At 41.0% G+C, this 12940-nt stretch overlaps 2 protein-coding genes across 5 annotated transcripts in view; one reads left to right on the top strand and one right to left on the bottom strand.

Annotated features, from left to right (window-relative positions):
- The window catches only part of ITFG1 (integrin alpha FG-GAP repeat containing 1), a 208605-nt gene that overhangs the window by 11747 nt on the left and 183918 nt on the right, over window positions 1-12940 (bottom strand). For 2 of the 4 annotated variants that reach the window (XR_005222226.2, XM_027822134.3), the window contains exons 15-16: window positions 2270-2394; window positions 518-600 (exon numbers count right to left, since the gene is read on the bottom strand). Coding sequence is in view for 2 of the 4 variants with exons in the window: in XM_027822134.3 (XP_027677935.2) it covers window positions 518-600; window positions 2270-2394 (208 nt within the window). In the remaining 2 variants the exon portion in view is untranslated. Of the gene's footprint in view, window positions 1-17; window positions 365-517; window positions 601-1434; window positions 1895-2269; window positions 2395-12940 lie in introns of those variants that run through there. The other 2 variants (XR_005222227.2, XM_037877753.2) reach the window with 2 other exon arrangements.
- Window positions 1-12940, top strand: part of LOC102947665 (borealin-2) — a 208130-nt gene that overhangs the window by 184955 nt on the left and 10235 nt on the right. Inside the window, exon 12 of the transcript XR_006285125.1 lies at window positions 2971-3064. The gene's annotated coding sequence lies outside the window, so the exon portion shown is untranslated. The remainder of the gene's footprint in view (window positions 1-2970; window positions 3065-12940) is intronic.

The following is a 12940-nucleotide window of genomic DNA, read 5'->3' as shown; positions in this document are numbered from 1 at the left end:
TGTAGAATGTTTTTTACCTTAAGAATAAAGTAGGCTTGCACAGGAAGTGTTGTGTTGTGCTTTATAACTGTAGCAATTACACCTCGCAGTCTCTGCAGAGAAAGCAGGCAGACATACCTGGGCAGCCTGTCTCTGCTGGGAATGACACAGTGAGGACAGGGAATGGTGCAGTCTGGAAATAGCATGGTCAGAAGGGAGGGAGAAACATGTCTCCACCCAAGAGCGGTGACAGCTGGAGTGTCTGGAAACTAGAGTGGTTGCCCTTGATGGACAATAAAAGGGGAACACAGTTGCAGTTGCCCTGAATGGACAAACCAAGTTCTGAATATGCTAATCTGCTCTTCAGATGATCAAATGTAACTAGCTGCACATGAAAAGAAAAGACCTTTTCTGTTAGAATTTTTATTAAACCTTTTCTATAATCATTCCACCATCATTCATTCATAGTCCATGACACACAATTACAGTTCTGCATCCATAGTATCATTTTCAAATCTACTTCAAACAATTATATTACCTTCGAGGAACGTTGTGTGGATATGGAATGACTATAAGTTGGGAGTTCGGGATGATAGCTGTCCATTCCTGTTTTCTTATGGACTGAAAGAAGGAATGAAGGTATATCCACTTCTTACAAATTAATACAAATTTTAAATATTCTGAACTTTTCTGATTAATGTTATACAAGAAAAAACAAAAAGCTCAAACAGTTAATTTTCCAGGAGACAGGAAAAAATAGTGATAATTCTCTAACATTAATATAAAGATTTTTTTACCCTGAAAGATCCCAAAGCAATTTACAAACTGAATAAAAATGATACACAAGGATCACTTCATCCACCACTGAAATACCACAATGTCTGAGGTGAACCATGGCAGTGTTTAAAAAGTGCACATTAGCACTCCAGTTTAGAGCAGGAAGTGAAGAATACGCAGGGGTGAAAGTAAGTCTAGGGACTTACTGGGCTGGGGCCAGCTGTGGCCCCCAGAAGGGGCGGGGCTGAGGGAGGTCAGAGCCAGCTCCGGCCCACCCTATACCGGCAAGTGCTTCCTTTCCCCTCCCCAGGGTAACAGCGGCAGCCAGGGGCTCTAGAAGTGGTTTAAAGGGTCCTGGGCGGTAGCGACGGTTGGAGCTCTGGGCCCTTTAAATCGTCCCCGTCGCCGCTTCGCCAGGGCTCCGGCAGCAGGGCTCCGGGGACGGGGCTCCGGCTGCCACTACCGCCCCGGCCCTTTAAATCGTCCCTGGAGCCTGCTGGAGCGCTGGGGAAGCGACGGCGGCGGGGCTCTGGGGACGATTTAAAGGGCCCAGGGCTTGGCCGCCGCTACCGCCCCAGGCCCTTTAAATCGCCGCCCCAGCCCCACTGCTGCTACCCCAGGGCTCCAGCAGTGGGGCTCTGGCAGCAATTTAAAGGGCCGGGGGCTCCAGCCACTGCTGGGAGCTGCAGGCCCTTTAAATTGCACCTGAGGAAGTCTATCCACCCTGGTACGGCGCACCGGCTCTTGTCGGTATGCCATACCGGGGCGTACCAGCTTACTTTCACCTCTGAGAATATTATATCCAACTGATTCAGTAGGGAAATTTTATATAGGCAGAATTTAATTATCCAAATGTAGTCAGGCCACTGGAGTAAACAGTCCTATTTTTAAAAATAGCATTGTGAGACCTTTCATCACCACAAGTTGTCAGGATCGTGGTTTCACATTTCATCAGCAGGAAGGTTCCTCCAGCAGAACCGTTCCCCTTGCACCATGCTGGTAAAGAGTACAATACCAATTCAGAGGGAAGCAGGTGATTCAACAGGTGACAGACATTGTTTTCCTGCCCTACCCTGGAATTCTTGGGTGTTTCCCAGCCAAGTACTGAGCCATGTGGGCCTCATCCACCTGGGGAGATCTGATGGGATTACAATATAAATTAATGTGGTTGCTGGCATAATAATTGGATTCTTAGAGCAAACTGAAATGTTATTAATATAAACCAGCTCTATTTTTCTATGCAAACAGCACACAAACGCGTACTTCTCTGTTTTTCTCATGAGTGATATTTTTGTTTTATTGTTTACTTCAGAGGCTAATGAGTTAAACTATATGCTGGAGAAAATGGACACACAGTAGTCTTCAGCAAACCGTTTTCAATACCCATGAAAAATGTTTCTTTATAATTCTGAGTTCTGAAAGAGAGCAGTCCTAAGCACAGCACCCCCCAAAACTTCATTGGGCAAGGAAAATACCAGAAAAAATAGTTCACCCATGATAAATCTCAACTTACCTTTTCTCCTAAAGGACGAGGAATGCCAACATATAAGTGATCAAGGAAATTAGCACTGCGTCCCAAACCTAGAACATTGTAAGGCAACTGGAGAGCGAAATGAGCTGACTGGCTAAGTTGTCCAGCTAGAATTTAATTTAAAAAAAAAAAGGTGTAGTGAATCTACTGCTTAAGACTTTCATCACAATAACATGTTTTAACTGCAGTAATAATAATGTTTTAAAAATTATAAGTAAACAATACAATTATCTGTTCTTAAGTGACAGATCCTGCATTTCCAAATAATCTGTGGGCATTCAACATGAAGAATAAACTTATTCCACTAACAATTTCAGAACTAGCCACCAAATGTATACTGTAGACCAAATTTTCCTCTGATTTAAACCTGAGTTACATTAATTGCAAGCCAGGGCAGAAATTGGCTCCATTGATAATAGATAATTATAAACAACTGAACACAAAGAACCGTTTTCCATTAACTGAAAGCATGAAAAAGATACACATTTTTCTTAGCTAGCTTTAGATTCATTAACAATATATGATCTCCAGATATATTACTTACTGCATTTTAGCAAAATCTCTTACAATCTTTTCATCTTCTACAAGCACTTCTACAGCATATACTAACTTGGATCAAGTGTGGATCCTTTGTTTTCTAAAAAGCCCCTTATTAAAGGATTTGTTTATTGTTTCCATAACAGGAACAAGATAAACAATAAAACCACTTCAGCCCTTCACCAGGATAACAGAAATAATTTCAACCTGGAGAAGGGGACTGGCCGGTGACAACATGAGGTAAGTTTTCAAAGTGTGAGAAGTAGTTTTCACAATTTTTTTTTAAACAGGAATTTGAGTGTCAAATTCTTGCACTGCTTTGACATGCTCTGATAGGTTATATTTTAAATCAAGTATCTCAAATTAAGCAATAAGACATGACTGGTTGTGAATTTTGGGTGCAATAATTCACACCTTATATGTTAGAGTAGGAGGCCGCAGGCTGAGTTCTATTTATGCAACTAGGCAGGAATTATTATAACATAATTCAATCCCTGCAGTCCTTTCTTAGACAAAAATAAATATACTCCACCACCAAGGGAAGTAATTATTGGCAGGATGGTAAAACTTGAGAGCAAAGAGATCAAGATATTCTGACATGTTTTCTATTTTAATTTTATGGATTCTGAAACACTGTTGACTTTATGACCCTGGAGTGTTTAAAGCAATTGAACACTTTCATTTTAATTTCAGTTTGTATTGGCCTGTCACTCTGTTTAGCGTTTAGCTGCATCCCTTGTTGACACGAGTTGTCAGCGATATGTAATTTTACTAGGGTGGACAAAGCCTTCATTGCTTATCCTCTGATGGGGCAATGCCTTAAGCCCTGATCTTGCATCAGGTACAGCTGAACTCAGCTTTATTACAGAAAAAAAAAATTTCTAAAACTTAAAGTTAAAAACATGGATACACTTTTGTAGAGATAAGGGCTTAGAAAGGAACCAGACTATCTTTGAAGAGCATGTTTTCAAATAACCAACTCGTTTTGTTTCTTATTTTAGCTCAAAGTATAGTTCAGTTAAGGGGGTGGGGGAAAAAACTGGATCAGAATCTAATTGATTTAAATGAGCTAGGTTTCAATCCAAGGTGTGGAAATTTCACAGGAGCTGTCAGCAGCATTAGAGCTGCTCCAATTAAAGGCAGAAGGTAAGTTCAGCCCAAGTCAAGATGCTGAAACACAACATAATTTGTATACATGCCTAAAGAAGTGGGAAGCTGATTTAAGATACCCATGTCACACTTTTTGCATTTGGGGAAACCAGATTTTTGGGGAACTCAGCTGAAGAGCAGCCACTCTTTACAGTGTGCTTCACATCGAGCCAAGACGACATATCTGCTGGATTTGCTGCTGCTTACCGCAGCAATGACTTTGACAGTCACTTCTGAGTTTCTATTTTCCAGCTATGTTCATACGGAAAGTAGAATTCAACCATGGCATGGTACCTAAGTGACCTCTGCTGCACGACGGAGAGGGAACACAGAAGTGTGGTGTTCTGAGACTCACAGGATGGACCCCCAGTTTCCCTGCAGCTAATGAGTCTCTACCAGTTTGGGCAGGACATCCCTGGCTCCCTTTGCAAGGCTGAAAACCAAATACCTCCAAATATCCAGGGCCTCGCATCACGTATATTTTAACTTGAAGTTTAACTTTTTTTCCCTAGGGAGGGTACCATAGGCCCAGTGACTATTGTCGTGAATTGCCAGCTTGCCTTAGAGCTCTTCAGCTTGTAAGGCTTATATTACATCGTACAATGGGGTAGGACTGGTGATGACTGCCACAGATTTAAGATGCTACCGTATTATGACCTTTTCTTAGACAGCTGTGAGTTCATGGATATCATTTCATACTACATGGTTTAAATGTGCAAATTGGGACTTTAAAAATTATCTATTAAAATGAAACTGCATTTTTGTATTCTTGGTTGGGAATCCCAAATATCAGTCAGGCAGAAATTGCAATTAACTCTACTGTAATAAGGATGAATGAATTATAGTATTTATCAAGGATACCACAACACTAAATAAAAAAAATATTAAAATGTTTGTTCCTAAATAAATAAAGAAACTACATATGACATCTTTAATATGACAAATGAATACACAGGCTGAGAAAAAAAGAAAATGATTATTTAAAAAAAATAGATTTTTGGTAAAAGGATTTAATTTCTTTTCAGATTTTGAGCATAATTGTGTTCACAAATCTAAGAAGTGGACATTTTTCCAAAACATAAGGGTGGCTAACTCAATATTTGCCACAGGACTCTTTGCCGCTTTTACAGATCCAGATTAACACGGCTACCCTTCTGATACTTGACACCATGCAAGGCACTGCATTTAGCCGTATGGAGTGGAGATCCATCAACCTCATGAAGAAACTTGCACAAGTACAGACAGATATCATCTTCCTTTCCAAATGCAAACGGATGGACATCATACCAAATGGACTGAAGGTGAAAAATCCATTGCTATCTACCTATTGCACAGACCACAGTGAGAGATTATGCCACACACTATCAAAGAAACTGAGGAACCAGCTGATCAGCATCCTATACAACAAACAGGAAAACATCAAAAAAGAGCTCTCCAACCTGGAGACTCTCATAAATAACCAACCTTCCATACAAACGGACTTTACTAAAATAAGACAGGAGATCTACATTACACACTTCACCTCTCGACAAAGGAAAAGGGACTGTAAGCAATCTAAAATCCTACCTGCCACATGGGGCCACAACAGTGGTACTCCTAACTCACCCAGCAATATCGTCAATCTATCCAGCTACACTCTCAGCCCGGCAGAAGAGTCTGTCCTATCTCGGAGACTCTCTTTCTGCCCCGCCACCCCCACAAACATGATACAGTCCTGCGGTGATCTGGAAGCCTACTTTCGCCATCTCCGACTCAAAGAACACTTTCAAGATAACAGTGAACAGCACACTGATACACAGATACCCTTCCACCAACAGCACAAGAAGAATTACTCCACATGGACTCCTCCTGAGGGTCGAAATGACAGTCTGGACCTATACATAGGATGCTTCCGCTGATGTGCACAGGCAGAAATTGTGGAAAAACAACATCGCCTGCCTCATAACCTAAGTCGTGCAGAACGCAATGCCATCCACAGCTTCAGAAACAACCTTGACATCAAAGAGGCTGATAAAGGAGGTGCTGTTGTCATCATGAACAGGTCTGACTACCAAAAGGAGGCTGCCAGACAACTCTCCAATACCAAATTCTATAGGCCACTTTCCTCAGATCCCACTGAGGAATACACTAAGAAACTGCACCATCTACACAGGACACTCCCTACACTAACACAGGAACAGGTTAACATACCCTTAGAGCCCCGAGTGGGGTTATTCTATCTACTACCCAAGATCCACAAACCTGGAAATCCCGGATGCCCCCATCATCTCGGGCATTGGCACTCTCACTGAAGGACTGTCTGGATATGTGGACTCTCTGCTCAGACCCTACACCACCAGCACGCCCAGCTATCTCTGTGACACCACTGATTTCCTGAGAAAACTACAATGCATTGGTGATCTTCCAGAAAACACCATCCTAGCCACCTAGCGATTGATGTAGAGGCTCTCTACACAAACATCCCACACACAGATGGAATACAAGCTGTCAGGAACAGTATCCCTTCCAATGCCACAGCACAACTGGTTGCTGAGCTCTGTGACTTTATCCTCACGCACAATTATTTCAAATTTGGTGACAAGATATACCTCCAGATCAGTGGCACCGCTATGGACACCCGCATGGCCCCACAACATGCCAACATTTTTATGGCTGACCTGGAACAACGCTTCCTCAGCTCTCGTCCACTCACACCCCTTCTCTACCTATGCTACATTGATGACATCTTCATCATCTGGACCCATGGGAAGGAAACCCTGGAAGAATTACACCACGATTTCAATAGCTTCCACCCCAACATCAAGCTCAGCCTGGACCAATCTACACGGGAGGTCCACTTCCTGGACACCACGGTGCAAATAAGTGACAGTCACGTTACCACCATCCTATACCGAAAATCCACTGACCGCTATGCCTACCTTCATGCCTCCAGCTTCCATTCCGGACACACCACACGATCCACAGCCAAGCGCTGAGGTACAACTGCATTTGCTCCAACCCCACAGACAGAGACCAACACCTACAAGATCTTCACCAAGCATTCTCAAAACTATGATACCCACACGAGGAAATAAGGAAACAGATCAACAGAGCCAGACGAATACCCAGAAGCCTCCTGCTGCAAGACAAGCCCAAGAAAGAAACCAACAGAACTCCACTGGCCATCACATACAGTCCTCAGCTAAAACCTCTCCAACGCATCATCAGTGATCTACAACCCATCCTGGACAATGATCCCTCACTTTCACAGGCCTTGGGAGGCAGGCCAATCCTCGCCCACAGACAACCCACCAACCTGAAGCATATTCTCACCAGCAACTACATACCGCACCATAGTAACTCTAACTCAGGAACCAATCCATGCAACAAACCTCGATGCCAACTCTGCCCACATATCTACACCAGCGACACCATCACAGGACCTAACCAGATCAGCCACACCATCACCGGTTCATTCACCTGCACGTCCACCAACGTAATATATGCCATCATGTGCCAGCAATGCCCCACTGCTATGTACATCGGCCAAACTGGACAGTCCCTACGTAAAAGGATAAAGGGACACAAATCAGATATTAGAAATGGCAATATACAAAAACCTGTAGGAGAACACTTCAACCTCCCTGGACACACAATAGCAGATTTAAAGGTAGCCATCCTGCAGCAAAAAACTTCAGGACCAGACTTCAAAGAGAAACTACTGAGCTTTAGTTCATTTGCAAATTTGACACCATCAGCTCAAGATTAAACAAAGACTGTGACTGGCTAACCAACTACAAAAGCAGTTTCTCCTCCCTTGGTGTTCACACCTTGACTGCCAGACGAGGGCCTCATCCTCCCTGATTGAACTAACCTCGTTATCCCTAGCCTGATTCTTGCTTGCATATTTATACCTGCCTCTGGAAATTTCCACTACATGCATCCGACGACGTGGGTATTCACCCACGAAAGCTTATGCTCCAATACCTCTGTTAGTCTATAAGGTGCCACAGGACTCTTTGCCATCAATATTTTCAAAGACTCTGAGTTTATCTCAGTATTTTTATACTTGTAAATCCATTGCTTTCAATTAAACAAACTACAGAACAAGCAAAAAATAGAAAAACAGTGACCAATGTGTATTTGATAGCAGTGTCTTCTCGAGTCCCACATACGTGGGTGACATGATATTGCATTTAGGATTTTAGAAAGCACAGAATGCTTTAATAATGTAAGCTAGCGCATAAATAAATGCATAATCTATTATAATGATTTAGATAATGTATTTTACACTACTAACATGAACTGAGGCACTGTATTAGTATTAGGGCCAAGTATTTTGTGTGCTCATAACTTCTAAATTGCAATTTTTTAATCACTCACTGTTAAGAATACTGCTTAATGATAATTTTCCTTTTGATCTTCTTTTGGATACTAGCAGCTAAAGAAATGTGTCCACACAAAAAACATACATACAACAGTATATAACAAAATGTAGTTATGCATTATAAACTTCTGGAGACAGGGACTTCTATTTTCTGTCTGAGTCTGTACTATGATGTATAGAGCATACACAGAGGTGCATAAGAATATCTGTGCTCACAATGAGTGTTCTAAGGATAACACCATAGCATTAATTATGAATCCCTCTACTTTAAGTCAGTTTGCCGAAAGCCTGGTACTTGAATAAGTTATTTATATTCTGGATTTTTGATTAATGGCATCGCACTGCAACAGTAGCGGAACTTCAGCATGTGCTTGGTTTGATATTCAGAGTCAATTCTCTGTTGGGCTGTGAAGGGACAGTACCACACACTGTTCTCTGGTAACACCTCCAACTGACCAAGGACCAGCACTGACAGATGGCAGTGAGAACAGCACCAACCCCATCTCTGTTAGATGGCAAGGGAAACCTGAGGGGGTGTAAAATGGGAAATAAGGAGATTCGTGGGGCTCTGAGGGCACTTTGAAAGAAATGGCAACCGCAGTTTCCTCCAAGAATGTCTTTTGATGTGCCATAGAAATATCAAGTATTGTTGAGGTATATAATATAACCATAAGAACATGCCTATTGTGGAGACCATTTGTGCTTTGAAAATTTATGTTTTCCTCTTAGGACTAAGATGCTATAGCCTTGGCTGTTAGAAGAAAGGTGTTCATTGGGACCATGCACAACGCTCTGCAATACCTACTGTAGGATTAGGATCTTCTTATATTTTGAATAATTTATCTGTAACCTTAGCAAGTCCAAAAACTCAGCAGCGATGTGTATCAATGCCTTTTTTCAAAGCAGTGACCTTAGTGAGCGGTTTGCCCTGGAGACAGTCTGCTCACAGAGAGGAGACTTCACCAGAGTCCTGCCTGGCTTCGTAGGGAGCAGTTCCACAGCATCGCCCAGGGACTCCATGACAACTGGTGGCAGCATACTGTTCAAGGACAAGGCAAAGTTTGTACCTTGGGGAAGTTTTTAACCTAAGCTGGTAAGAATAAGCTTAGGGGGTCTTTCATGTAGGTCCCCACATCTCTACCCTAGAGTTCAGAGTGGGGAAGGAACCCTGACATGAGTGGAAATGGGCATGAATTATCAGTAACTGTAGATAAGACAGTAGTGTATATAATACATATGGAAATTCCTAGAAACTAATGTCAACCAATTTTCACTTTTCTCTCTGAAAACTACTGACATATGCTTTTTGTGGCTGTATCAGCATTTGTATCAGAAAATAACTGCAGTCTATTTTATTCAAGATGGGGAAGTATAGTAACTCCCCAAACGCAGCCTTGAATGTTTTTTTCCTCCATAAATATTTACTGTTTCGAAGTCCAACGCTGGCACAGCATCCCTATATTTATTCTTTATGGGCTCAGGTTCTACTATATTTCAGTGAGAAAGAGGTTTTTCTTCTAGTACTGCATTACAAAGAGGATCTCTCTTGTAGAGTGTGAGAATGTAGAGGGAGAAAATGGTGAAGTCCAGAAAGGCTTAACAGCTATCTCAGAAGGATACAGGGGAGGAAAATTTTGAGACTCAGAATGTGAGTGGTATTATTTATCATTTTGGGATTGAGCTTTCATCACAAAGATGGATATCACCAGGAACCAAACCTGTCAGATATCTATTTATAAGTTCACATTTGCACATCACAGGAGAAAACAATTTTTTCAATTAGCGAATAGGCCAAATACTTTTCTCAGTCTCTCTCGCTCTGTCTAATTAGGGGGATCTTGCCTTAAAGATGGTACCTAAAGTTTTAGGCATATTAATTCATTGGGGCTGGCAGTTTCTAGTATGATGGTAATATTATTAGTACAAATGCAAGAAATAAGAGTTCCAGGGATGGGATTCTCAACTCTCAGATTTAACTGAGGAAGATCCATTTCTAATTTCTATTAAAATATAGTATTGGGTTTTATCAAGTTACTTACTTGGGAACACGATAGTGATGTAAGAGAAGTCATCATGTATTTCCTGAGATTATATTTGATCACTAAAGTGAAGTTCTACTTACTGACATCACTGTTTTTAAAACGTGAGGGTAATGTAAGTGGTTCATCTTGGTTCTTGAAATTTTGTTTAATTTTGCATTTTCGCACCCCCTAAATTATTAATTTCTCTTCCCACTTTCAGGCAGAAGTCCCCTTCTTCCCAGCAGGCTCCTACATAATCATAGGGTTGGGGCCAGAAGCAGCTTCCTGTAGAGACTGCTTATGACAACTTCTGAGATGCCCAAGAGGGAAGAGAGAAAGGCACACTTTGTGGCTTCCTCCTTCCCCAACCCCTCCAGATAATCTGGTGCAATGTGAGGGAAGGCTGAGAAGAAATACTTTGCCAGGGTAAGACATCACAGGGGCTTGTGTTCCAGGATGGACAGGGGTCTTGGTCTCTGTTGGAGTTTCCCCGACTTGTTCCCTGCTGGGGTATTTGCTGCCTTGCAGAATGAGTAGGGGGAATCAACTCCCTGAATGAGATCTTGGAGGAGCCATAAAGGTCAGGTGAATCCTATGGTGGGTGTGTCTCTTTGAACTGTCTCCAGGCTCCCTGTAACCCCTTCCTCAAGAGCTGCAGTGTCAAGAAGTCCCCTACTGCCCTACAATTCCTGGAAGAGGAGACCTGTAAAGTAGGAACCTGTTGAGTTACTGCTAAGGGTTACAAGAATCATAACATAGCAGTTAAATTTTCAGATGGAAATGTGATTTTCAAGTTGATGGAGTCCACTCTACTATGGAGTCATTACAGCAGCTCTATGCACAAAAATGCAGTCAATAGCTATTCTGATACTTACAACGCTGTCCGATGGTTATATCTGAACATTTCATTTGTAGATCTGTAATTCCCTTTTTCTGGGGTGAGGAAGGAGTACAGGGTGTTTCTTTTGTTTCTCTGCAAACGTCACTTTACCTCAACTAAATCCTTGTTTGTCTGTCTGAGCCACATATTAATTTTTGTATTATCTAGTGCAGATCTTATCAGCTGGCTAAACCAAAGCATCCAAGATCAATTGGATGCGTACACTGTGGATAGTTTTATGTTGGAACTAAAAGGGAATGTATTGTGATGCTGGGAACTCCAATTATTGTGGGCGTAATGTGTGAGCTGAGGTTGGTCTGAAACAGTGAGTTTCTTGAATTTTAATGACTGTGGATATGGGAAATTCACTTGAACAATCTGAAGTCTAAATTAATGAAGATTTTTTAGTTTGGAAATAATAAAATGCTGTTTTGAAACTAAGGTCTCTGTTTAAACCTCTGGAGTATCCTTTTCTTTATTACAGGTATTTTAGAGCTGCAATGTTTTCCTATAAAAAGGGGACATTAACTTTAATTTGAGTTAAATACATTGAAATAGGATAGGTAATTTAACAGTCAGTTTTCTACACAAATGTTTTTTAAGCCACAGTATTTCTTTAATGAGGTATGGTTGTGTTGTAGTATTTTATAAGTTCTTTGAAATGAGACATATTTTAAATTATTTTTATTGAACGTCTATAGTCTGCACCACCGGATAATTAAAACATAAAAGCTGAAATATTTAACTGGGATTTATGCTTTCAATCACCTGTTATAAATGTAGGTATGTTAAGTGCATTATTAGGCTAAGGAAACAAGTCCACTAAATTACATATAAAAGCAACTATTTATTAAGAAAAATTGTTCACTGTGCTGCTTCTTGTCCAAAGATAACAGAAATTGAAACATTTTACTTAAGTCCAGTCAGTCACCAAATTGCCGTATTCATAATCACTGGAAAATGTGTTGACATTTACTTTAATTCCCATTTATTGGGAAAAAGGCAGGAAAAATACAGAAAATATACTGAGTTCATTTAAAACATTAGGAAGTCTTTATTATGGCTTTTAACAACAGAACTTCCAAATTATAGCCCAATTTTGCCAATGTTACTCAAAGTTGAGTAGTGTCTTACTCCACAGGTACTCTCCCTGCTTTCAGTAGGATTATTCAAGAGGTAAGATACTACTCAACATGAGTAAATGGCAGAATCAGGTCTTAGATACACTGTTAAACAAACCCTATTTGCTTACTCTTTCCTTTTCTAATCAGTAAACTATCTTGCCTTTCCTACTGCTTGTGTCATAAAACAGAAAACCTTGTAAGACCTAGAACGTACCCTGAATCCTTCCTTCAATCGTTCAGGGCTCCAGCTCTGAAGAGGCTGGGAATTCTGTGATCTCAAATAGGATCTTTAAGAGGTTACCACTGAAATAAACCTAAGACTTCACTCACTTTCACGAAGGGCTTGTATTAATAGAAGATGCACTGGTTTAACTTAGATCATTTTAGTTAAATCAGTGCAACTTAAGTGTGGACTCTCTTCTATCAGTTTATAACTGGTTTGATGGGTTTAGTTTGAACCTATAAATTTAGGCCTTACCTACATATGTAAGCTGCTCTGGTATACCAAACTGTTTTTTTAAACAGAGATATTTAAACCAGCCTAACCCCTTATTTCGGTTTAAGAGTAGCTCTTTA

This window comes from Chelonia mydas, chromosome 12 (assembly GCF_015237465.2).
Source record: "Chelonia mydas isolate rCheMyd1 chromosome 12, rCheMyd1.pri.v2, whole genome shotgun sequence".
NCBI lineage: Eukaryota > Metazoa > Chordata > Testudines > Cheloniidae > Chelonia > Chelonia mydas.
The sequence above is the reverse complement of the archived record's forward strand: the minus strand, read 5'-3'. Positions and strand labels throughout refer to the sequence as shown.